Source organism: Myxocyprinus asiaticus, chromosome 39, assembly GCF_019703515.2.
Source record: "Myxocyprinus asiaticus isolate MX2 ecotype Aquarium Trade chromosome 39, UBuf_Myxa_2, whole genome shotgun sequence".
NCBI lineage: Eukaryota > Metazoa > Chordata > Actinopteri > Cypriniformes > Catostomidae > Myxocyprinus > Myxocyprinus asiaticus.
Window position 1 is genome coordinate 19821149 of NC_059382.1, and position 25165 is coordinate 19846313.

The following is a 25165-nucleotide window of genomic DNA, read 5'->3' on the forward strand; positions in this document are numbered from 1 at the left end:
TTGAATCTATCCTGTCAGATTATTTAATGTTAACCAAGACATAATTCAGTGGATCTGCTTTAATGATATTTGTTGATGAGGGGGTAAAAAAATGGGATATATCACCCTACAAAGGGCACTTTGAAGGGAGAACAATCGTGATAGTCATCCTGTAAGACCGCTTCAAACTGAATTTCCAATACAAATGTTCCAAATGACCCTTTTTTTTTTAGCCCCACACATTTTAGCCGTATTAACTCATACCATTATTCAAACACGGTTTGTTTGCATTCAGAAAGCATAATTAAAAGTCTTCAAGAACATCTTGCTTTTCTCTTGACTTTACACATATGACCTTGAAGTAATCAAAAAGTATTTAAAAGTAATCTGATTACATTACTTCTACATCACTACTATATTGTGGTAATTGGATTAAGTTACTGGTTAAATGTTTTGATAAGAAATCAGTATTTGTGATGGAATACATGTTAAAAGTAACCCTCCCTACCCTGGTGGTAGGAGCTTAAAAGAGAGTTCAACCAAAAATTAAAATTCTGTCATCATGTTGTTCCAAACTCATATGACTGCCTTTCTTCTATGGAACACCAAAGGAGATGCTGGACAGAATGACAGACTCAGTCACCATTCATTTTCATTCATTGTACAATATGTAATCAAAGTGAACGGTGACTGAGACTAGCATACTGCCTAACCTCTCCAATAGTGTTCTATTGAAGAAAATAAGTAATATAGGTTTGGAACAACATGAGGGGGGAGTGAATTATGACAGAACTATTCCCTCAAGACTGGCTTTGCCCTTATCAGCCATACTAGTACAGTAAATTACCTCACAACAGGAAAAGCCTCATTCTTATCAACTTTAGTCATACTTGCAACAATAGAGTTCTGCAACCCAACACTTTACTGACAGGGACACTTTGTGAAATTAGAAGTACAGAGTATGTCCACATTAAATAACAAAAAGACCAATAATAGTTTTGACTTAAACCCAAGCCCTGGATCTAGATTCTGACCTGTATGTCCTGTTGCTCCCTAGACACCATCCTTCTGTTGTCCATTCTTTTGTTGTATGGAGCACCGTTCACTTCCTATAAAAATGTAGGGTTGGGTTAACAAGTGACAGGGAGGAGCACATTATAAATTTACAGTAATTTAATTGAAAGAAAGATATGAGGAAGTAAAATGGCAAGGAACGGCGAATGAACAAATCTTTTGATGGAACAACAAAACCGTTGAAGTATAAGGTACTTACCCATGGTACAAGAGGAGAAGAGGTGCGCTCTGCTGCATTGGAAGAGTTGGGGGATGTAACAAAGTTGTCTCCAAGACCCCCCGGTGACCCAAGGCCTGCGTCTACCTCAGAAAGGGGTATCTCGGGCAACCCGGGAGGTCGGCCTAATACTGTGAGGGCCACATAAGAGCCAGCTGCAAAGAACAAATGTGTCTACACTCAGTGACCAATTTTTGAGGTACACCTGTACATCTACTTATTCATGCATTTATCTAATCAGCCAATAGTGTGGCAGCAGTGCAATGAATAAAATCATGCAGATATGGGTCAGGAGATTTAGTTAATGGTCAGATCAACCATCAGAATGGGGAAAAAAATTAGATCTCAGTGATTTCAAACGTGGCATGATTTTTGGTGCCAGATGGGCTGGTTTGAGTATTTCTGTAACTGCTGATCTCCTGGGATTTTCACACACAACAGTCTGGTTGTTTACAATTACAATTTACAATTCAGTTTACAATTGTAGTACATAGGGGTTTTCTGAGTTACCGTAGCCTTTCTGTCAGCTTTAACCAGTCTGGCCATTCTCCGTTGACCTCTCTCATAAACAAGGTGTTTCCATCCATAGAACTGCCGCTCACTGGATGTGTTTAAACTCTACAGACTGTTGTGCGTGAAAATCCAAGGAGATCAGCAGTTACAGAAATACTCAAAAAGTGATGTTCCACGACTGCTACCGGGTCCTTGAATAACGTATAATGTGCGAGAAAGGGCATCCGGTGGAGTTTCTGGTGCCCCCCTAGGGAGTTGGTGCCTAAATAAAAGGCCATGAACATGAAACACAGCACTTGGTAAGACTAAAATAAGCTCTAGCCACTGAAGTTCTTGTGATTTCAATGTTGCATTAAAAATACCAAGTCTTACAATATATTAAAACTTCAATTAAAATTCAAATGTATAACCCAGTCCATCAAAGTAATGGATAATAATTATTTGTAACACAACCTTTGTATGAGGTGCTTCTCTCCAACAAAGCAAATACTTTACTCACATTTGATTAATTTCACTACTTCAACATGGTTAGAATGCGTCACCAAGGTCCCGTTCACCTAAAACAGAGGAGCAAAACATTAAACATTTTGAACTTAATAAACTCTATGATAAACATACATATATTCTGCAACTCTGCACCTAATGGTGCTTCAATACAGACAGGTAAACCCTTACAAACTGCAAGTTCCTCTTCTAAGCTGATGCAAGATTTATTTATTGTGACCAGCAGGTGGCAGAATAGACAGATGCAGAAATGCAGAGGTGAAAAGGAGGGGGTGGGCAGAGAGAACAAAACTCCATACAGTAACTCTGCACTCACCTTAATGATCCTGTCCCCAGTCTGGACACCTGCACGCATGGCAGCACCATCTATTAAAAGAGAGAGAAGACGCCACTGAACGTCTGCAGAATTTCCGAGAGTATGTGCAATAAAAGTATCATCTAGTATGTGGGCCTGTATTGTTATTTTTTATTTTTTCTCCCCAATTTGGAATGCCCAGTTCCCATTGCACTCTAAGTCCTCGTGGTGGCGTAGTGACTCACCTCAATCCGGGTTGCCTCCGCATCTGAGTCCGTCAATCCGTGCATCTTGTCACATGGCTTGAGCGCATCCATGCACAACTCACCACATGCCCCACCAAGAGCGAGAACCACATTATAGCGACCACGAGGAGGTTAACCCAGCGTGACTCTACCCACCCTAGCAACCGGGCCAATTGGTTGCTTTGGAAGCCTGACTGGAGTTACTCAGCATGCCCTGGATTCGAACTCACAACTCAAGGGGTGGTAGTCAGTGTCTTTACTCACTGAGCTACCCAGGCCCCCAGCCTGTATTGTTATTAAACAAAACCCACTGAAAGAACAATCTGATTTCCAAAGCATAAACTGTGTGGGCATCTCTGAACGCTTCATCTTAAAAACTTAATTTTTAATGGGATAAAATTTAGCCAAGATATCCACACATACCAATTGCTATAATTTATTGTGTTATAAGAACAACAACACAAAACTCTACTCCAAGCATGTGCCTAGGAGCTTCATCGCCAGCAAAGACATCGAAAATTTATATTAAGCTACATTATTATATTTTCTGAAGAAAATGTGAGTGGTGCTAACAGAGAAGTCTAGTGCCATGCCATATTTCACAGTGGGCAAAGAATACATCTATTGTTGAAAGACACATTATTGCTGGTAGTTTGCAATGATCTTTAACAAAGCATTTTGTGTATGTAGCCCTGTTTCTCGTCTATGTTGTGTTTTCACAGTACTCTAATTGGTCCTGGTCAGAGCACATCAGCACTATTTCTGACCTACAGCCAAATCACATCATCCTGAGGAGGGGAGAGTCCCTGCCACAGACGCACACAGGAGCTGTGAGAGCGTACTAATTGTCTGCTGGGGGGCGGAGCCATAAAGACAGACAGTGAGATAGACAGGCCTCTTACCCTGTTTGACGAGCTGCACAAAAACAGGGTTGTCCCCACTGACTGTCAGCCCAAAGCCATTCTCATCTTTCTGAATGATTACACATCTCTGAACCAGCCCTGGTGAAAGAGGGAGAATAAGAAAGAGAGGGGGAGAGAGATTATTAGGAGAGAGATAAAACTAATTTTCCTGGATTGTCAAAGCTTTATTGAACTGCATTAATCAGGAAAGACCTATTAAAGCAGACTACAGTAGCACTGACTTAAATACCTGATCGAAGTGTAAATAAGTGCAAGCCACAAGGAAAAAATCATTTCAGCGATTCATACTCAAACTGTCACTGCCGGTAACTCGCTTGTCAGGACAATGCGCACACCTGATGATAAAGGTTTGAAATCCATCGTAGCTTTTGCGACAGGGTCGTGCGATCTTCTACTCGCAGAGCAAACGGATGGAACAGTGCATATGAGACACTTGATACATTTCTGAAGCAACAACTGCACTATTTAAACCGCTTTACTATCACCTGTGCAGGTGAGGAGAGGAGAAGCTGACAGCTGCACTCTCATAGAAGCAGATATATCTCTCATCCTGGACCAGCAACTTCCAGTTGTGGTTAAAAATTAAAATGAATAGCATGGCATAGATTCATTTTAAATAACAATTAAATACTATTAAATGATTTACAATGCTTAAAAAAATAATAATAATAATAATATATCAGTTTAAGTAATAGTATTCAGTGTGTTTTGATGGAGAACCAATATTTTTTTCTTGCGCTTTTAAGAGCTTTTTTTTATAAGGTTCTAAAGAAAGAAACTGAAAAACCGAGATACTCTTTTAAACTATAGAACCATTTATTTAATCTTGTGGATGTTCCGTGTTTTGTTCACAGCTCATACTGAATGTAAAAGGCCAGTTTATGTGACTCGTTCTGATTTTTTAAAACAGCTGTTAAATAAAAAGCTGAAAGGGACAAAATAGAGTAAAAAATAAATTTTGAAGAAACTGAAAAAAGAAAGAAATTGAAGGACAAGATGCATCGTGATGCATCGAGAATTGTTTTATAATCGAATCGTTACCTTTTGAATCGTAATCGAATCGTGAGGCCAGTGAAGATTCACACCTCTAGTTAGAGACAGCATTAAAATATGCCAAGTTGTGAAATGAACACTTGAATTTTATATTCCGATTGAAATCTAGCCTGATCCCTAAACTAACCCGAAATATGCAGGAAAAGATCAGAAGTGTGGAGGTGTGGGTTATCACAGTCATCTAATGCACCATCTGAAAATGTTTGATTTCAAAACCAACAGCTCACCCAATCAGATCCAAGAACATGAAAGCTGCAGTTCTCAGACCACAACAATGAGCATGTACTGTGATGTTGACAGATCAAATGCTCACACATAGTTTCACTATGTCTGTGTTGCACTGCAAGGCCTAATGCACAGATTCTGCACAGAGAGGGCTGCTTATACGAAGGCACCCAAATCAGAGGCCAAACAAATGTTATCTCATAAGCGATGTTCCCTCTAAGCTGCTCGTGTGCACACATGTGTACTTCTTATGTTGCTCCAAAACAGAACGGGAAAAAAAAATAAATATCTATGCAGATGGGAGACTTAAATGTGTGGAAAAATGGCCTCTAAGATTCTAGATTGTGGATTATATACATTTTTATTTTTCATCATCATTTATATTATCATTAATAAAATAATTTATACTGTGAAATATATTATTATATAATGTATGGGTTTAATTATACATTTTCTTATTATATTAATTATAACAAATACAATTAAATTATTTAATTGTTATTTTTAAAACGCATTTCTGCTTAAGTGGCCAAAGGGTCTGCCAATTGCTCAGCGAGAACAAAAATTTGAGGGCACATTGCTCATAAGTGTTTATGCTGTTTATAAGCATGCAACATGATTTGATCTGTGACAGGTGTCACAGATCTGAATTTCAGACACTTTGAGCGTCAAGGCCATTTCACACTAAGTCTCATTTATGGCACTCAAAACATGCATGACAAAAACATTTTTAAATGAAATAGTGCATCTTTCTGAAATCCTTCACACTGAAATATATTCCCCTCCACCTTAGCTCTGAATTTAATTTGAGAGCTATTGCGGAAATCAGACTTTTCTGCTAATATTGACTTAAAATTAAGGTCTGATCCTCACAAAGCTATCATATGACTTCAGAAGACTTGGAATATAGTGCACTAGTTGTATGGACTACTTTTATGATATTTTTATCGTGTTATTTGTCCATTTTTAGGGGTTTAACAGCTACTGGTCACTATCTGCTTTTACTGTGGAAAAGAGCAGTGTAACCATTCTACCTAACATCTTTTGGGTCAGAAGAAAGTCATACGAGTTTGGATTGAAACAACATGAGGGTGAATGAACGATGACAGAATTTTCATTTTTGGGTGAACTATTCCTTTAGAAGAAGAATTTATATTAGGGCTGCGCAATAAAATGATATCGATATTTACCGAAAAATAATTGATATAAATGATACGAGTCATTTTTGATACTCTGCCTATGTTGTACATCTAGACGATCGGATCAGGTACGGGTTGCTAAAAACGCAAGCAGTTCAGCAATGTTACACACAACTAGCTAACTGAATCACAGTCATGAAATCAGCCGGTTAGGAAGTATTAGCTGGCTAGCAGCTACATAAGCCCTGCTGTTGTGGAAACCAGTAATGAGGATAAGCAGCCGCTAGCTAGCAGTTAGCTATTCAGATAATATGATATCGTTGTACATTAAACAAAACAATGCAATACAGCTACTGACTGAAAACAACAACTGCTCCGACATTAACACCATTGCTGTTTGTTTATGTATTATTTAATTAAAGTTTTTTAATGATCCATATCGCTGTCACAGGCAAGAAATTATTTCTTCTTCTTGTGATGTTTATTGCCGGTTATGGTGCATTACCGTCACCTACTGAGCTGTAGTGTGGAGCGTCACAAGAAAGTCTTTCAGTGGAATCAAACATCCACTGAAGATGATGAAATTTAATCAAAAAGGTCACACATCTTATGTAGGATTAAATATCATTAAAAATATGAGTATAATTCTTGAACTTCAAATTAAAATGTAGCTTACACTGTATAATTGTAAGCAAACAAGTTATGTTTACATATATTCTTGAGGTCTAACAAACATGTGGAATGCATTTCCTTTACTATATTAATGGTATGAAATGTATATTGTGATAAATATTGATCTTGACAATATGGAAAATAATATTGTGATAATGTTTTGGGTTTTTGCATTGTCATAATAATATACACATTCCAAAACAATCAATCAAGTCAACTGGTAAACAAAACTAAAAGAATTCTCATAACACTTTGTGATGGGCCGTGAGTCCACACGGCCGGACCCCAATCAAGCTAATCAGCTGAGGAGAGGGATAAGGCCGAGCTGGATGCGGCAGTTCGGGAGAAAGAGAGCCACACGCGGCTGCCGTGTGTGTTTATGTTTGTGTCTTAAGTTTTCATTAAACGTTATTTTGACTGTTCAGCCGGTTCCCGCCCCCTCCTCGCCCATATGAACCGTGTTACACACATAAACCTCACAATGCTGGAGGGACAGAGAAAGAGAAACCTCTACATAAGGGTCAGAGTGGCTGGCAATGATTGCTGAAGGCACAGCTAAAGAAGAGTCTGAGACGTAAGAAAGAACTGCACATCAGTAAAAAATTTGGAGCCAGAAACTCATCAACAGTACAAGCATCTTACCACAAGACTCAGGTCTCCCGTCAGCCACTACAAATCCACTCTTCGGCACCAGCACATCTGAGCAACACAACATCATAATACAATACAGGTCACACGCACGCACACGCACACCACAGATAGAGAGAGGTCTCAAATAAAAAAAAAATTAAAAAAGAGCAATGGCACAAATATATCAACATGGCTGTTTTGGAGTGGGTTTGATATTCACTAAGTTTCCATCCACTTTTTTCGCTGTTATGTTATCGACAAAATGAAAATGCGTAAAAAACAATTGTCAAAAATTTGCTGCCTCCTGCTCGTTTCCATTCAAAAGGCCTATTACCGATAAAATGGTGTGCATCATGACGTCATTCTAAAAAAAAAAAAAAAAAAAAAAACACTGTCAGTTTTGGTTTAGCGCAAAAGAAATCTGCCCTTGAGCCGTTTCCATATAGAATTTTGTGTATATCGCAAATTACGTAGCCTACCTTTCGCATCTCATTTGTCCCCACATGTGTAAAATGGAGAGAGTATTGAGACAATTTATTCCAATTGGCCAGATTACTGTTTAATTTCACATAATTGCAATAGTAGGAAATATCTGAAGATGACGTAGAACTGGAGAAGCAGCTTGTCTGCATCTGGGATTATTAGAAGAAATTGATTGGAATACTTGGCAAAATACAACAGAACTGGAGACATTAGTGAGCCTGTAATCCTATATTACACTCCTGAATTAAAATATGGACAATCCGCTCACATTATGTAATTTTATTTGTCTCTGCAGGAAATATGTTGTGAAACGTGGGGCTGCGGTGTCCAAACAACAAATAAAAACCTCAACACTCCACTTTTTTCAAATCACAAAATGATGTGATATATTATGTTCTTTTCCTAACAAAAAAATAAACATGCTAATTTCTTTCTTTTACATGTGTAATAAACACTTGATAGCATGAAATGCTTGAGAAAAACTGCATTGGTTCATACATATCAGCCAGCGTAATCTGCAGTCGTTTTTTTCAAAGAGATGTTGGAATTTACAATAAAACTCTTTCCACCTCTTCCAACAAATGAAACAACAAAACTTGGAATGTGTGAACGAATTTCGGTGTCTTTATATAACTTTTTAAAACTTGTCTGTTATTGCAAAACAATAAAAAAAGTGCGTCTTCTCGTTGGCCAACAGCCACTTCACAGATTCAGCTTAAACAACCACATTTATTTATTTATACCGGGCGTTTTGGTAAAACACGTCGTAATCTTTACCGACTTGGGAACGCGCAGTCCATTAAGAGTCTGGAAAAACTTCCATCAAGAATAAAGGTAGTGTCATTTAAAGAAATTGAGGAAAACTTGAGTTTCCTCAGTCCAAGTGTTCCTCTCAATTATGCTGTTTGTTGTAAGGACAAATGTGATGCAAATTCTGTCATGTGATACTACATTTTTGCACGAACTGTTTCCAAACCAGTTTTTCATGATAATTGATGTGTCAACATAGGATTTATGTGCAACACTTAAACTGAAAAATATTATGTTGACATAATATGCGTTTCCATCAGCTTAATTTTGATGCGCTAATTTTTTGCAAAAAATCCTTGGATGGAAATGTAGTTACTGCTAAGCAGTGGAATAGCTTACCCGAAAATGAGGACTTAACCTCATCATTTACTCATTGTCTGACTTTCAGTGACTGACTTTCTTTCATGGAGCACAAAAAGAGATGCAAGGCAGTATGTTTGGCTCAGTCATCATTCACTTTCATTGCATCTTTTTCCATACAATGAGGCTAAAATTCTACTTAACTCCTTTGTGTTCCAGGGAAGACTAAAACAAAAAAGTCAGGGATTTGGAACAACATGACTGATTTAAAGATGACATGTAAATTTTAAGGTGAACTATCCCTGTAAGGTCTTCGATAATAACAGGGTGTCTCTCCTTAATGAATAATTAAGGTGTTGGGGTATTATTACAGTTTCCCAGGTGTTAACCCAGAAATCAATGATCAGCATATCACAGTTTGGGGTGAGAAGTTCAGCTCCCACAATGGTTGCTTCCATGTGAGATAACATTCTTAAATATGGTTACGCAAAGAAACCATGCTTTGCTTTCATCTTAGTATGTCTACAGTATGTCTCTAAAGTTAATCATAACACAAGAGAGCAAACTGTGGACCTGATTGGCTGGCCTGGGGGTGGGGGGGTTGAATGCATGATGAATGGTGATTGAGACTAACATCATATTCTGCCTAATATCACCTTTTGTGTTACACAGAAGAAATAAAAGTCATACTGAATGAAACGACATCAAGGTGAGTAAATGATTACAGAATTTTAATGTTTGGGTGAACTGTTTCTTAAAGGCTGATATGTTATCGAGCAAAAGAGCCACACTTTTCAGACACTCCTAACAAAAAATTGTTTGGGAGTACACTGAACACCACACTGTGGTTAGGAATGATTAGTCATGCTAGAGAGAAGAATATCAGAAATAAACATGCACAAGACACATCCTCATCTCCATTCACCACTTCTCCCTCTTAACTCACATGTGAAAGTGAGACATTTATGTTAGGAAAACTAAAACTTCAAAGTTGCAATTCAGTAATGTTTCCCTCAAAAAGAAGTTTTACACAAAGAAATTAATAATGATTTGAAAAATGTTTCCAGTCATATTAGTTGCCTAATAAAAGCTTTCACATTCTGAATAAATTAAAACATGGCTGGCTGTAAACAGCACATTTTTACAGTTACATCATTAACTGAATTTTTTGCATGATGCTGTATCCATGCAGCCTTGTGTCTGTGTAAGTCCCATGACAACTGCCATATCGGCTAGTAAACATAAACAAAACATTACCGAATGCACCTTAAAGTATGCACATGTGGAACCTGCTGCAGAGGACAGAATATCTCAGAATTCATTAGACGCCCGATGAAATTCTGTCATGTATTTAAACACCAGCCATAACAGCTGTTCTTTCAAATCAACAAGAAAAAGCTCCCCGACAAAACAATGTGAATCATATTTCAATCAATATGATTACTAATTGTTTTTCACCATAAACGTCACATTAACGGCCGAGCTCAAAACTGCTTCTCCTTCTCTACTCTCACCAGAAGCTGAGAGGAAAAACAGGGACCAAAATTAAGAGAAAAAACACATTGACAATGTCTTTCATCTGCCAAAACCGGGGCCAGGAACATGTGCATCGTTTATGGTCAGCAAGTATGAATCACGCTGCTGTTTAAGCCGTTCCACTTCAGTTAGTGGAAGGGCACAGCCTTCCATCTGTGCTGTGTTCGGAGGAAACTCTTTCCATTTCCGAGTCTGGACAGACCATGCAAGAGGAGCAGTGTGCTTCAGTCCACACCACAAACACATGGTCACTCAGGACACCCTTTAGTTCAACTAAACACTACTATTCTGTATGAGTAGAGAAAAACAAATGTGAGTGTGAAAGCCAAAATTAAAAGCAGAAAGTTGTAATATGACTGACGTCATTTACCTGTAGGGTCAAATTCGTGTGTTGGGGTACCGGGCAGCTTATCGCTTTGAGGCCTCTTGTCAGGTAGATGGTCTCTGCTGAGAATGCTACTGGTTCTAGAAACACAGACGAGAAAACAATTAGATGCTAACATCGTGCAATGAGCAATTGTAGGACCTGTATTATTGGCCAGGCTGATTTACTGGCCAGTAAATCAAATGTAAGTTCCCCCTTGTGTTAGTTTGAAAATTTACCAATAGCCTTGTCAATGGATAATAAACCTTATCTATTTAAAATGTAAATATTGTGTAAAATCAGTATTCATTTAAAGGAATGTTTCAGGTTAAGCTAAAAAAAAAATAAAAGAATAATGCATTTTCAGTAACACACAAGTGAAGTCTTTGTTAGCGGGTTAGGGGCATTTCGGTGTGTTTAAAAGCAGAAATGTGACGCTTGTGTTTTGTTAAAGCACTTAATAATTGTTCTTCACAAAAATGTGTGCTATTTGAGCAGTAAAGTTAATCATGGGACTTTCCTAGTTTATTATGATTGAGATTACTTTGGGTGTTTTTTTTTTTTTTTTCCAACTAGCATTACATGGTCATGACAGGAGTTGAACGATTGCAAAGAGAAGGTTTGCAAGCAATTTTAGCACACTAGTCTCGTGTTAACCCATATAAAGGTTTAGGTCATGTGGTTAAAATTTCCAAACAGTGTGCATTTGAACAATTATCCTAGAGCAATGCCTAGCCCATTAGCCTTCCATTTAACTGCATTACTGTAAACATGTTTTTGCTTCTTTTTTTTTTTTTTTACCAGGATGAGTCAAAATTATTTTCTGGTAATTGACATCATGTCACGGATGTTGTCCATAGATCTTAACCTAGGCTATATTAATCCACTTGTACTACAGTATGTATCTACAGTATATACACTACTCTGCTCCCTAGATATCAGCATCGGCCAATAAAAAAAAAAACATATATTAGTCTTCCACACATTAAGATTTAGATTCATCTTTAAGAGCCTTGACTGATGCAACTTTACTGTATTTGTTTGAATTGTGTAGTGTTCAGTTGTGACTGCTTGCTGTGTGCAATCACTATTTGCTTTGTCTACTTCCTGCTAGGTCAACAGATGTGCCTTTTCATTACACACGTCAATTAAAAGCCCCCTTTTGCATTTTAGAATGGCCTGCTGGTTCTTTATCAGACGAAAGGCCACTATGAGCAAGTGGAAAAGCCTGAGTGCACCAGTATGATCTAAATGTAGCCTCTGCAGCAAGATGGGGTGGGGGTGAGTATGTTTAATAGTGCTCTGGCCTCTTTGCTCACAGACTGTGTGAGAAACCTCTGTTCTCCAGGCCAGCCAGTGATAGGACACAGCACTGAAGAAGCCCTTTGTAGGCGTGTCTCACTGCATCTAACTGAGGGGCCACTGTACGCACTGCTGCCATTTCCTTCAACTGGGCGCATGGTTCTGCATATAGACCCATTTTCTCTGTAGGATGTATAATGAAGTCTATGGCTTAAATACCTTAAAGCAAAAGTATGTAATTTCTGCGCCACTAGCTCTAACGAACGGAATTGCAAAAATAAACAATGTTTTCAAAACAGCTTTCCGAATACGCCCCTCATCTTCTGTTGTTCGAACCGTCAGATAGTCCCATCCCCAACTCATGCCACTGGTTGAACATCACTGTCGGGGCAGGTCTAAGTGGGTCACGCTAAACAAACACAAGAATTTTATAGTGCCAAAGAGACAAATCAGTTACAGATTTCAAGAAATTTACCTCTGAATGACTTAAGGCCCAGGTATACTTCATTTTTGCGTGTTCCGGATTGCCTCACGCCTGGTTGACCGCGATGCATTTGTGAGTATACTCTTCTGACCGTGAGTGAATATGAACGCGTGGGACGCAAGCCCACAACAACTTCGTGATAGTCTTTTAGTAGAGTCAATGGCCAGCCGACAATGCGCACAGACGATGACTGCATCCACGAGTCGAGAAAATCTCGCCGGAGTTATGACGAAATTTACATCATTGGGGGGGGGAGGGGGGGGGTATAAATCACTCTATTGCAAGAATTCATGTACAGTAAGTGGTTTTATAAAATTATGAGCTTCACATTTCTGCCTTTAAACCTTCAAAAAAGTTGCCCCATTCACTTCCATTGTAAGTGTCCCATTGCAACCTCGATTTTTACTTTTTTAAATAAAAGGAAGGGCAAGTTGAAATTAATGTTTGTGGTAATCAACATTGTGCCACAAATGCTGATTTTTCAACTTAACAGATACTGAACCTGAAATATTCCTTTAAGCATCACACCTCTTTCTAATTAAAGCTGAAGTGACTAGTTTCCAGCATAATGTAACTTTTTTTTTTTTTTTTCTGAAAATGAAACAAATGCTGGGAGAAAAAAAAAAGTTAGTTAGAATGAGCATGGATACCTACAGTATTAGAGTAATTGCATCAACTGAGCATGAACATATGTAAACTTGGTGACTTGGCTATTTTTTTCAACATTTCAAATATTTCACACCAATCAAAATTCAGTAACAACTATACACAAAGGGACCTCATTTTAAACTCGAACTAATGCACCTGCCAAAGAAACCCATCTGATGCATACTGTATGCACAGATTTCCAATTAAGGCTATGTCCACACTAATACGTTTTTGTATGAAAACGCATTTTTTTTCTCTACGTTTTGGCCTCCATCCACACAGCACAGCTTTCGCGAAAACGCTTTCCCAAGTGGTAAATTTGAAAACACTGCCTTTGCGTTGCTGTGTGGACTGGGAAAACGGAGATATCCGAAAAGGATTATGTATTTGCTGTCTATTTAACCCAAAGCAATCAAGATGGTGGCCCATGTTGTAGCACCATTGTTGCACCTGTTATTCACTTTGATAGTGTTGTTAAAGATAAATGTTCCATTGTACAACCTTAACTTTTGCAGGCGATGGGAAGTTTACTTGGAACTGCTTTCTGGCAAAGGAACACGAGGACAATTGCGTTTCAGACCTTACATGGTATGGCAATTTTTCGCATGTGCAGTAAGGATATTTAAGAGTTTTCAAACGTTTCAGTGTGGACGAGTAACTTTAGCCATTAGCGTTAGGGATGCACCGATCCGATACCTGGATGCATTTTATTCAAAGCCACTTGAAGACGTGCGATAGCTCTGTGAATCACAAAAGGCTGTGTTTAATAAGTATTCGTGTGTAACTATTTTTAGCCTTCACAGCGGTGTGCAATATTTTAGCGCTACTCAAAAACAGCATCACAGATGTAGATGCTCTATAGTTTGGTTCACTTATATGCATTTAGAAAATGAAAAAATTCATTTTACCAGAATTTGAATAAGAAGCTAATTAAACTACTGTGAACCTGCCTATGAACAGACACATGCAGGACTTCGTGGAGAGGTCTATACACATAGACCTGTGAGAAATGTACAATAAACCTTTTGTTATATACATGACTTGCACACAGAATAAAAGATAATTTAACTAATTAAGCAGTCGGACTCTGCACATCGTTAAAAATAGCCTTCTTGGGGGCCTGGGTAGCTCAGTGGTAAAAGACGCTGGCTACCACCCCTGGAGTTCGCTAGTTCAAATGCAGGGTGTGCTGAGTGACTCCAGCCAGGTCTCCTAAGCAACCAAATTGGCCTGGTTGCTAGGGAGGGTAGAGTCACATGGGGTAACCTCCTCATGGTCACTATAATGTGGTTTGTTCTTGGTGGGGAGTGTGGTGAGTTGAGCGTGGATGCCGCGGTGGATGGCGTGAAGCCTCCACACGCACTATGTCACCGTGGCAATGCACTCAACAAGCTATGTGATAAGATGTGCCGGTTGGCAGTTTCAGACACGGAGACAACTGAGATTCATCCTCCGCCACCCGGATTGATGCGAATCACTACGTGACCACGAGGACTTAAAAAGCGCATTGGGAATTGGGCATTCCAAATTGGATGAAAAAAATAGCCTTCTTGATCAGCAGGTTAAAAATAATAATAAATTATTAGCATAACTAGCCATTTTCTAGGCTACTTACACAAACCATACATTTTTGACGAGCAAAATTAACATGTCAACACGGTCCGATGAAAAACGGGACCTGACAAACGAAGTGATTATCTTGCATGTCAAAAAGCCTGCTGCGCAGGAAAATAACTTGCAAGCACACACAGATTTAAAGAAGACTCACATGTGAAAACATCCATAGCGACTTGCAAGCCAACAATTTGGAAATCCGCTTCCCGAACCAACGCAGGAGTGATGTCCATAGCTACTTTGCTTGTCTTGCAAGAGGACAGTTTCCTGTGCGCACCACAAGTAAGGGAAGCAGCATGCACGGCCTGAGGTGAAATTAAACTCTGTATACATCTGATTCAGATATACTCTTTTTTTTTTTTTTTTTATAATTGCATTATTAATTATATATAAAATGTAACATCAACACAACAAATAAATATCAAGCCAAACAAAATTAGGTAAAGTTACTTCATGACTCGCTTCCTAAGGGTGTTTTCACATCTGCTCATTTGAAGCATTTATTACGGAACTTGGTGCGTTTTCTCTCTTGGTTCGGTTCGTGTAGGCATATATGAACACGGCGATTGCACTCTGATCCGCACCAAAACAATCGATCTGAGACCACAGCTTGTCACTGTAATACATTTAATTCAAAACATGAAATCTCCTTTGGTGGCTATATTAGATATAGGTCGATCTAGGGCCAGGCGATAAAACGATCTCAATATTTATCATGATAAAAAATCCACAATATCGATGATAATCTTTTGAGTAATTTTCGATATTTGGCCTATGCTCTAAATCAAGACGGTCAGGGGTGTGTCGCTAAAAACACAAGCATTTCGGCTTTCCCAGACTGTATGAAGTTGCTAACGTTAGCTGCACTTGCTAGATAAGGCTACGCCGGTCACCGCGGCCCAGGTCCAGACCCTGGACTGATTCCATCCAGACAGCAAAACTTTATGAAGACGGCTGCGTTCTCTCATCGTCTCTAGTGAGCAGCGTGACAAAACAACAGTGTTGTGTACACCAGCTCTGATCTTTCTGCACTGTTTTCTTGAATATTTTTCTCTAGCACAGAACACGCTTCTTGTATGCCCTGTCCCGCACCGCACACGTTGCCTCTTTTCCACGCATGAGGCGCTGCATAAGTTAACGTGGTTCCAAAGCTCTTTCAGACCATAACATTTTTTCCTACTAAATTTAGCTTTATTAATAGGCATGTTACGAGCCTTTAAAAATAAACAAATTGATATTGGTTCTAATTTTGTGAAAATGAATCAGATTGACAAGGAAAGAAAACAGAATTACTAGTTGGAGCGCTAGTCTTTCTCACTTTAATGAAAATAAAAAAAATGGTCCAACTTGGAAATTCAAAGAAATGTGCAATGTTCAAATGTGAATGTATACCGTGATAAATATGGTCGATCTCCATGAGCTCTTCTCTCTTTTGGATAGCAGCCGACACAGGCAGGATGGTGACAGCAACTTTTTGACAAAAACGTGGCTTCATTCTTTCTGTGTGTATGTGTGTGTGTGTGCGTGCAAGTGTGTCTGTGCAAGTGTGCGGGCACGAGAGGGAGAGAGAGCTCTGTGACTATGAAACCTAACCAAACCATGAAAAATGTCAACATTGTAACTATTTTAGCCCCTGTTTCTGAAATAAATCAAGCAAAGTACAGGTCTGAAAACACCCTAAATAAATCTATTGCAATTGTTTATGCTTACGTGGTACTTATGCTGCTATTTCGGCGAGCTCCACATGACAGGGAATAAGAGAGAGAGTTGCGATGAGTTGGTATGCTTGTCATCACTCCTCCATTTTGTATCACCATGTGTTTTACCTCCAACTGAAGAGAGCCTGGATGAAGGAGCACCACCTGCAACTCAACCCAGCCAAGACTGAACTCCTTGTCTTTCCAGCCAACCCTGATGTTGAACACAACATCACCGCGCAGCTGGGTGCAACTACAGTAACGCCTTCCAAATCGGTCAGAAATCTAGGGGTAACCATCGACAACAGACTAAATTTCACAGACCACATCTCAAAGACCACAAGATCATGTAGATTTACACTCTACAATATCAGGAAGATAAGACCCTTCCTCTCTGAACATGCCACACAACTGCTTGTCCAGTCACTTGTCATAACTAGACTGGACTACTGTAACGCTCTCATTGCAGGCCTCCCTGCATGTGCAACTAGACCCCTCCAAATGATCCAGAATGCAGCAGCACGTCTGGTCTTTAATGAACCAAAGAGAGCACATGTTACACCACTCCTTGTCTCTCTCCACTGGCTACCGGTTGATGCACGTATCAAATTCAAGGCTCTGATGCTGGCATACAGAACAGTTACTGGGTCTGCTCCAGCATACCTAAAATCATTTATGCAGAGCTACGCGCCCACTAGAAGTCTGCGGTCGGCTAAGGAACGTCGCCTTGTTGTACCAACACAAAGAGGCACCAAACACTTTCCCGGACTTTCAGCTTCATCATACCACATTGGTGGAACGACCTTCCCAACTCCATCCGTGAAGCTGACTCACTCTCTGTCTTCAAAAACGACTAAAAACACATCTTTTCCATGAGCACTTAACCAGTCATTAAAAAAAAAAAAAAAAAAAAAAAAAAAGAAAAAATTCTGTTGCACATTATTCTATTTTGAATACTATTATGATGCTAGTGATACTTTGTAATACAGCACTTTTTATATCACTGTCTCCTAAGATGATTCGCTTATGTTTTCCTCTCTTGTAAGTCGCTTTGGATAAAAGCGTCTGCCAAATGAATAAATGTAAAATGTAAATGTAAAATGTAGAGCGAGATCTCAGCAAAACACCAAAATCAAGTTGTTTGGAGTCTGCTAGTGTGGTGCCAGCTTTAACAAAACTTTGCAGACCACCAAACTGAAAATAATGTGCACAACGAGAACTTCTGACACAAAATATTCACTTAAATATTTTAAACAATGAAGGGCAATGGAGGGTACACACCTTGATCTGCTAAAAATCACACTTGTCCATTAGAGCTTGTCAATTCTGTGGGTCAGTCAAATGCCTTTTCACAGACTGTGATGATTTAGCAGCGTAAAGCTAGTAGGGCTGGACGATATGCAAGAAATATGTATTTTAGAAAAGAATATTGCAATATCCGATTGCATCGTTAATCCCCCTGCCCCCACTGCCGAGGGTGTATGTTATATTTTTGCTTTGATTTAAATTCATTTATTGAAACACAAAAAAAACAAAGATGTTTCTAAATTTCAAATTGCACATCATATGAATTGAAAAAACAATTAAAATAATGAAGTGCTCAAAAAATCTTTTTAATCACCTCCCATTTGCTGTCATGCAAGTATCCATCTATGACAACAGGCGGAAAATTACTTATACAAATGCTAAAGAAAATTATAAATGTAAAAAAAAAAAAAAAAAAAAAAAAACTCCAAGCACCTCCTGAGATGGTCTTACGTCATGTGCAGCATTCTCATAGACGACACTATTATTGCAAACTGTTTTCATACGACTGAAACAGAAAAGCGTGAGAACTCTTTACATGCGCGTGTTCCACGAGACACACTTGTGCTTCACGCCTCTGAATAAACAGCGAATCAGACCCGGGCATCAACGGCTTTTCTGTCATCTGTTCTTTAAAATAAAAAGTGTGCTTCTTCAAGAGCATGTCTGTGTGTGTAACAGCATTTCTTGTCATGTATCACTCAAAGACATCTAGCAGGTCACCCGCCACAGTGGTGGGAAGATGAGCTAAATTACTCACTGCCGCACATTAAATAGGCAACCCGCATTTGGGTTACATCTTCCTATCACCCAGCCCTAAAATCTAACAAATTTGTAAATGTATAACATTATTCTTTATGTAAGATTACCCTGCCATAATAATAATTTTAAAAAAAAGTCACCACTGCTGCAGTGGGGTTTCAAATACAGCTGCATGTAAAAAGGGTCAATTGCGGGACAGTTTTAAACTTTTAAAAATCACATGATTCGGGGCCTGGGTAGCTCAGTGGTAAAGACGCTGGCTACCACCCCTGGAGTTCGCTAGTTCGAATCCCAGGGCATGCTGAGTGACTCCAGCCAGGTCTCCTAAGCAACCAAATTGGCTCGGTTGCTAGGGAGGGTAGAGTTACATGGGGTAACCTCCTAGTGGTCTCTATAATGTGGTTCACTCTCGGTGGGGCGCGTGGTGAGTTGAGCGTGGTTGCCGCGGTGGATGGCGTGAAGCCTCCACATGCGCTATGTCTCTGTGGCAACGCGCTCAACAAACCACGTGATAAGATGCACGGGTTGACGGTCTCAGATGCGGAGGCAACTGGGATTCGTCCTCCGCCACCCGGACTGAGGCGAATCACTACGCGACCACGAGGACTTAAAAGCACATTGGGAATTGGGCATTCCAAATTGGGAGAAAAAAAAAAAAAAAAATTTGTATACAATATTTTGGAATATATACATTTTAAATTAGTAATGCGATTTAAATGAGACATGCGCGGCTTCATTCTCTAGCGCATTCTGGAGCGCGCACTCACAGCTCTCCCTCTTCCCACAGACGCGCGCTGCACTCTTCCATCACCCTTCACGGGGTCGTGCCGTTCCATCCGTAACTCTCCCTGAAACTTTTCTGATCAGCTTTCCGAGTCTTTCAAGCACCATATGTCTGATATCTCCTCCAGATGGCCACTATCTTATGAGCAAATGACAGCTCGCAATAGTGCTTGTGTTGCGAGTCAAACACACTCAAACCATTTGATACAGCTGCCTACTCGCTGAGTGGCCACTACATGGTTAGAAATTAAGGGGAGCTTAATCATAAAAATGCTCCCGAAATGTAAAATGTTACCTTTGGTGGAATGAACAATCTTAAGTAGTTTGCCTTTCTTTTTCTTGCTTAAGACACATTTGGGGAAGTATTTAAAAAAATAATATAAATGCATTTTTTTTTTAAAATGCAGAACTGAATTGTTAATCGAATTTAATTTCATTGTGAATCGAATTGAATCGTTTTGAATTTGCAAAAACCTCTGAATCTTGAATCGAATCAGTTTCAATCCAAAAATTCACACCCCTAAGTGTAAGACATTTGTAGTGTCTCAGACCCCAGAGAATAATCTTGCTAATGCTTAACTAACTTTTCTAAGATTGCTTCAGAGGTCAGCAAACTGTGAAATTAACACTGCATCAAAGTAAATGGAAAGGCCTTGCAGGGATTAGCCCACCCATTATGAGGCTGGTAGATTACGCAGGGCAATTAGTCACTGCTGGTAAACTAGATAAGCCTAATGAGAGAACAGCTGTCAATCACTGACTTTTCAATTAAAACACAATTAATTATATTGAGTGAAAGTGCAGGCTAAATAGAATGCAATCCTTTACCCCCTCTCCACGCACAGCGACTATGATTTCAACATATACTTAACCTTTTAATTTACCTGTCACATGTAAATCAAAATAATTTTTAAAATAAAAAAATTAACAAGAAACTGTATATACAATGTACAGTCAGTCTGTCACTATTGCAAAATAAACCCTAACAGGGTTTTGTATTATCCTGAAGGGGTTTATTTTGCAATGACCAGCTGACTGTACATTATCAAGCAACTTACCAAATTAATAAATAAATGGACAGGAAATTATGATTTGAGCTGAGAGATTTGATTAGGGGAAGTGACCCAATTATGCCCACCCAAATCTAAGTTTTACATGTTTTCATATATAAATGTTAACAGCCTTCCAATAAAGTGCATATTAAATCAAAGACTAATCTCTCATCTAAACACTCACGTTATGTTTTGACATTAACTGACAAAATTAAGTTTACTTTATTTAACTGCAAATGTGAAAAGTCCGGAGTGCGCTTATTATGAACATGTGTACCATTTAAGACAACATGTGTTCTTAATAAGCCCACTACGCTTTTAAAAATGTAAATGCTTCACATTTTACTAAATAAAAACCTCAATTTTAATTAATTTTTTTGAGCTAGACCTCAAACATTATGACCAGTTAAAGAAATACTTAATTTCTTAATTTAACAGTCCTTATATATTGTTCTCTGCCTATTCATTTTCTCCCTGCAATGAAAAGAGATTCAGTATGTAGAGTTGACATGGAATTCAGTTTAATATGAGGTTCAATGGGTTATTTGCTCAGTGGGCTTATTAGGAACAATTGGGGTCAGTGAAAAGAAAACCTAAATTATTTAAAGTAGAGTCAAGGTAAACGCACAATATTTTTTTCATAAATAAAAACAATATATTTTACAATGTAGAGCATGCTTGTTATTGTTTAAAAAAATAAAATAATTATTCTGCTTGAAAGCTGAGCAAACAGGCTTTTCAAAGGTACTGTTCCTTATAAGCACATGTGGAAAGAAAGTCATATTTCTGGATTATAATTACAGATAGAGCTTTTTTTTTTTTATCCTCCTTTTTCTCCCAATTTGGAAAGCCCAATTCCCACTACTTAGTAGGTTCTCGTGGTGGAGCGGTTACTCACCTCAATCCGGGTGGCGGAGGACAAGTCTCAGTTGCCTCCGCTTCTGAGACAGTCAATCCACGCATCTCATCACGTGGCTCGTTGTACATGACACTGCGGAGACTGAGTTGTGGTGAGTTGTGCGTGGTTGCCGAGGTGGATGGCGTGAAGCCTCCACACGTGCTATGTCTCCGTGGCAACGCGCTCAACAAGCCACGTGATAAGATGCACGGGTTGACGGTCTCAGACGTGGAGGCAACTAAGATTTGTCCTCCGTCACCCGGATTGAGGCGAGTCACTACGCGACCACGAGGACTTAGAGCGCATTGGGAATTGGGCATTCCAAATTGGGAGAAAAATGGGAAAAATCCAAAAAAAAAAAAAAATATCATTATATATATATATATATATATATATATATATATTAATCTCTAAATAAAAAAAAATAATAAAAAAGTATCATTCCTTTCCCGGTTTGTTAATCTGACTCCAGAAAAATTGCTTTTTTTGAAGCAACTTCCAAAATGGCCACCGAGTGGTAGCACATGGTACCAAATAAGAACGAAACATTTGATTGGCTCCAAATAAAAAATCAAATGATACCAACAAATGTGTGCATTTCCTCTGCAACAACAATTGTTTCTCTTGCGTTGACTTTTTTGTATTTTACAATAAAACGGTAAGTGGGCTTATATGGTATGTGGGCTTAATTGGGTCACTTCCCATAACTGAAAAATAGTGATATGAGAAACATAAAACTAGCACAGTGTAGGAAATTTGTTGTAAGGGAAATAAACAGCTTAGTGGTCATTATACAAAAAACATTTGACTGCAGAATGCTGCAACTGACCAATCAGAATCAAGTTTTTCAGATGTTACCATGTTACATGGAGTGAAATTACACCATAGTATGAATTAGCAGTCAACAAGCCCTAAAAGAAATTAAAGAGACTGAAACCACTTAAAAAGAACACACTGAAAAACAATGGCAAAGCAAGGCAAGTCTATTTATATAGCACATTTCATACACAATGGCAATTCAAAGTGCTTTACATATACATTTTAAAGAAAATACAAGATACATAAAATAAAAAGCAATTAAGAACATGAAATAAGAACAAAAAAAATAATAAAATACATTTGAAAAAATGTCAAATGATTAAAAGAAAAAGAATATTAAATTGTTAACACCATCCATAACTGTTGTTAACCTTCCCTGATTAAAAAGAGGATAACCAAAAATTGTAAAATGGTATAGTGCTTCAGTATGTAAGCTGGGGCTGTGGTGTAGGACAGTGTTCTTGCATGTATCAGAGCGCTCTAGTGACACAGGATCCTTCTGAGAGCAGTTTGAGAGCTGAATGGGACATTTATGAAAGTGGCTGTAAAACGTTCCATGGTCTGCTCGGCTAAAAACCTACTGCTAAAGAGGAGGAATCATGGAAAAGTAAATCCAAACAACCGAAGCAGCTAATAACTCATCCTTTTACAATCGTTATTCACTCCCCAATGAATCATGCATCCTGATGGTACATGTAAGAATACATGTGTTTATGACCACAACTGTTATGAGTAATGCTATTGCATAAATTTTTATTACTGGGACATTTTTCCATTTGTCTCCGATTGGAATGTGTCACTGTTTTAGCATCAATAGAGTCAGGCCTGTTTGCTTAATGGCTGACGCGGGGGTTAATAATTTTGTAAGGCTTGGTGCTATGACGGTATGTACCGTTTTTACTGCGATATATCTGCAGCATGACTTTGAAAATCTGACACCAAGCAAAAAATTATAATATAATCTTCAAAATGTGTCATAAACTAAACCTTCCAATGTAAACAGCTTCACTGATTATAAAGGGAGCCAGGATCATCATTAACACTCGTCTGTGACAAGTGGATTTTGAAGGGGAAAGTGTAAGAGAATTTTACTTGCCCGATCGGACAAGTAGCCTGATTAAAACCTTAATAACGTAAAAATAACCGGCAATATTTGTGATATAGCCTAAGCCTGTCACTTACTACAAAGTTCATATTTTTATTCTGCTGTTAAAAATAAGCTGCTGCATAGAGTGAAATGCATCATGACGATAGTTAAATGATTTTTATTAAAGTATACTATTGACGAGAAATAATACTGCAAGATATTTACAGTGCATAAAGAAATAAACAGAAGAAACATTTGTTTATATAAGAAGATAATAACTATGGATTCAGGTAATCCAATGATCCAGTATGTTGGGGATTTCCCGCTTGAGCTGCGTGAGTTAAGCGTGTTGAACACCGGCAAAATGCTTAAAATGCTTAACGTTTAATGACGAGCCCTTGGAGTGATTTTGTTTTGACACCCAGTGTGTAACTACTCGTTGTTATGGTTGCCAAGCAAGTAGCTGCAACTTCGAACAAGGTTCATCCAATCAGATCTTAGAATGTATTACTTTTGAGTCTATTGTTTTTAACTCAGTGTTCTACAATGAGACAGTTGTTTTTGCACTCATTCCAGACTTAACATTTGTCAGATGCAGGGGTGGCATCTTCACTTCTGGAGGAGTAGGAAGAGAGGAAAGGGAGGCAGTGGGGATAAGCTGGACTGGAAGGGTAATAGAAGTGCAAGAATGGCAGGGGCAGAGGGATTGGGGGGGGGGGGGGGGTTCTCGGCTCAATTGAGGTTTTGTGTAATAATGGAAAACTGTTCCACGCAAAGCCAGAAGGGCCTGAATGAGGGACATCCCGATTACTCAAGTCTGAAAAGAGTGTTTGTCAGAAACCACTTGAAGGAAAGATTACATGGGGTGAAAAACAACATGGCTGAGCAACACGAAGGGACAGCGACTCATTTTCTTTGTTTTCCCTTTTCTGTAGTGCTTTATCTGGAGGTTTAGCTTACAGATTTCAACACAGTAATCATATATACTGATAAGCCAAAACATTATGACCACCTGCCTAATCTGCTGTTGGTCCTATGCATGCCACCAGGGCAACAACTTGAACTCTTCATCATTTTCTTCAAACCATTCCTGAACAATGTGTGCAGTGTGGCAGGGCGCATTATCCTGCTGAAAGAGGCAAATGCCATCAGAGAACACCACGCCATGAAGGGGTGTACCTGGTCTGCAATAATGTTTAGGTAGGTAGCACGTGTCAAGTTGACGTCCACATGAATGGCTGGACTCAGGGTTTCCCAGCAGAACATTGCCCAGAGCATCACACTCCCTCCACCGGCTTGTCGTCTTCCCACAGTGCATCCTGGTGCCATCAATTCCCCAGGTAAACAGCGCACACGAACACGTGATGTAAAAGAATACGGGACTCATCGGACCAGGCAACCTTCTTCCACTGCTCCAAGGTAGGGCTGGGCGGTTTTTCAGATTTTTTCAATTAATTTGAATTTGCGTTTTGACACAATTTTTACATTTTATTTTTAATCGAGGAATCAAGGTTTTGTATAAAACATTGCAAACGCTATAGTTAGATACATTGTAAATCCACCAAAGGCTGAATAAGGAAGAGAAAAATAATTCACAGTGCTTGTCATAATGCCACTCCCGATCTGATCAGCTGCACGTGTGTGGCATGCTCCAACTGAATGTTACAGGTTAACAATATGGAGACTGATATAAAAGACAATGATAATATTCCCAGTACAATTTTACACTGATTGTTTCTCAACTTCATCTAT

The 25165-nt window shown here is 38.9% G+C and overlaps 1 protein-coding gene across 5 annotated transcripts in view; it reads right to left on the minus strand.

The window, feature by feature from the left end:
• The window catches only part of arhgef12a (Rho guanine nucleotide exchange factor (GEF) 12a), a 93664-nt gene that overhangs the window by 34160 nt on the left and 34339 nt on the right, over window positions 1–25165 (minus strand). For 4 of the 5 annotated variants that reach the window (XM_051678829.1, XM_051678830.1, XM_051678828.1 and 1 more), the window contains exons 3-9: window positions 10969–11063; window positions 7482–7538; window positions 3730–3828; window positions 2604–2653; window positions 2283–2340; window positions 1253–1425; window positions 1014–1088 (exon numbers count right to left, since the gene is read on the minus strand). In XM_051678829.1, the coding sequence (XP_051534789.1) occupies window positions 1014–1088; window positions 1253–1425; window positions 2283–2340; window positions 2604–2653; window positions 3730–3828; window positions 7482–7538; window positions 10969–11063 (607 nt within the window). The remainder of the gene's footprint in view (window positions 1–1013; window positions 1089–1252; window positions 1426–2282; window positions 2341–2603; window positions 2654–3729; window positions 3829–7481; window positions 7539–10968; window positions 11064–25165) is intronic. The other variant, XM_051678832.1, reaches the window with a different exon arrangement.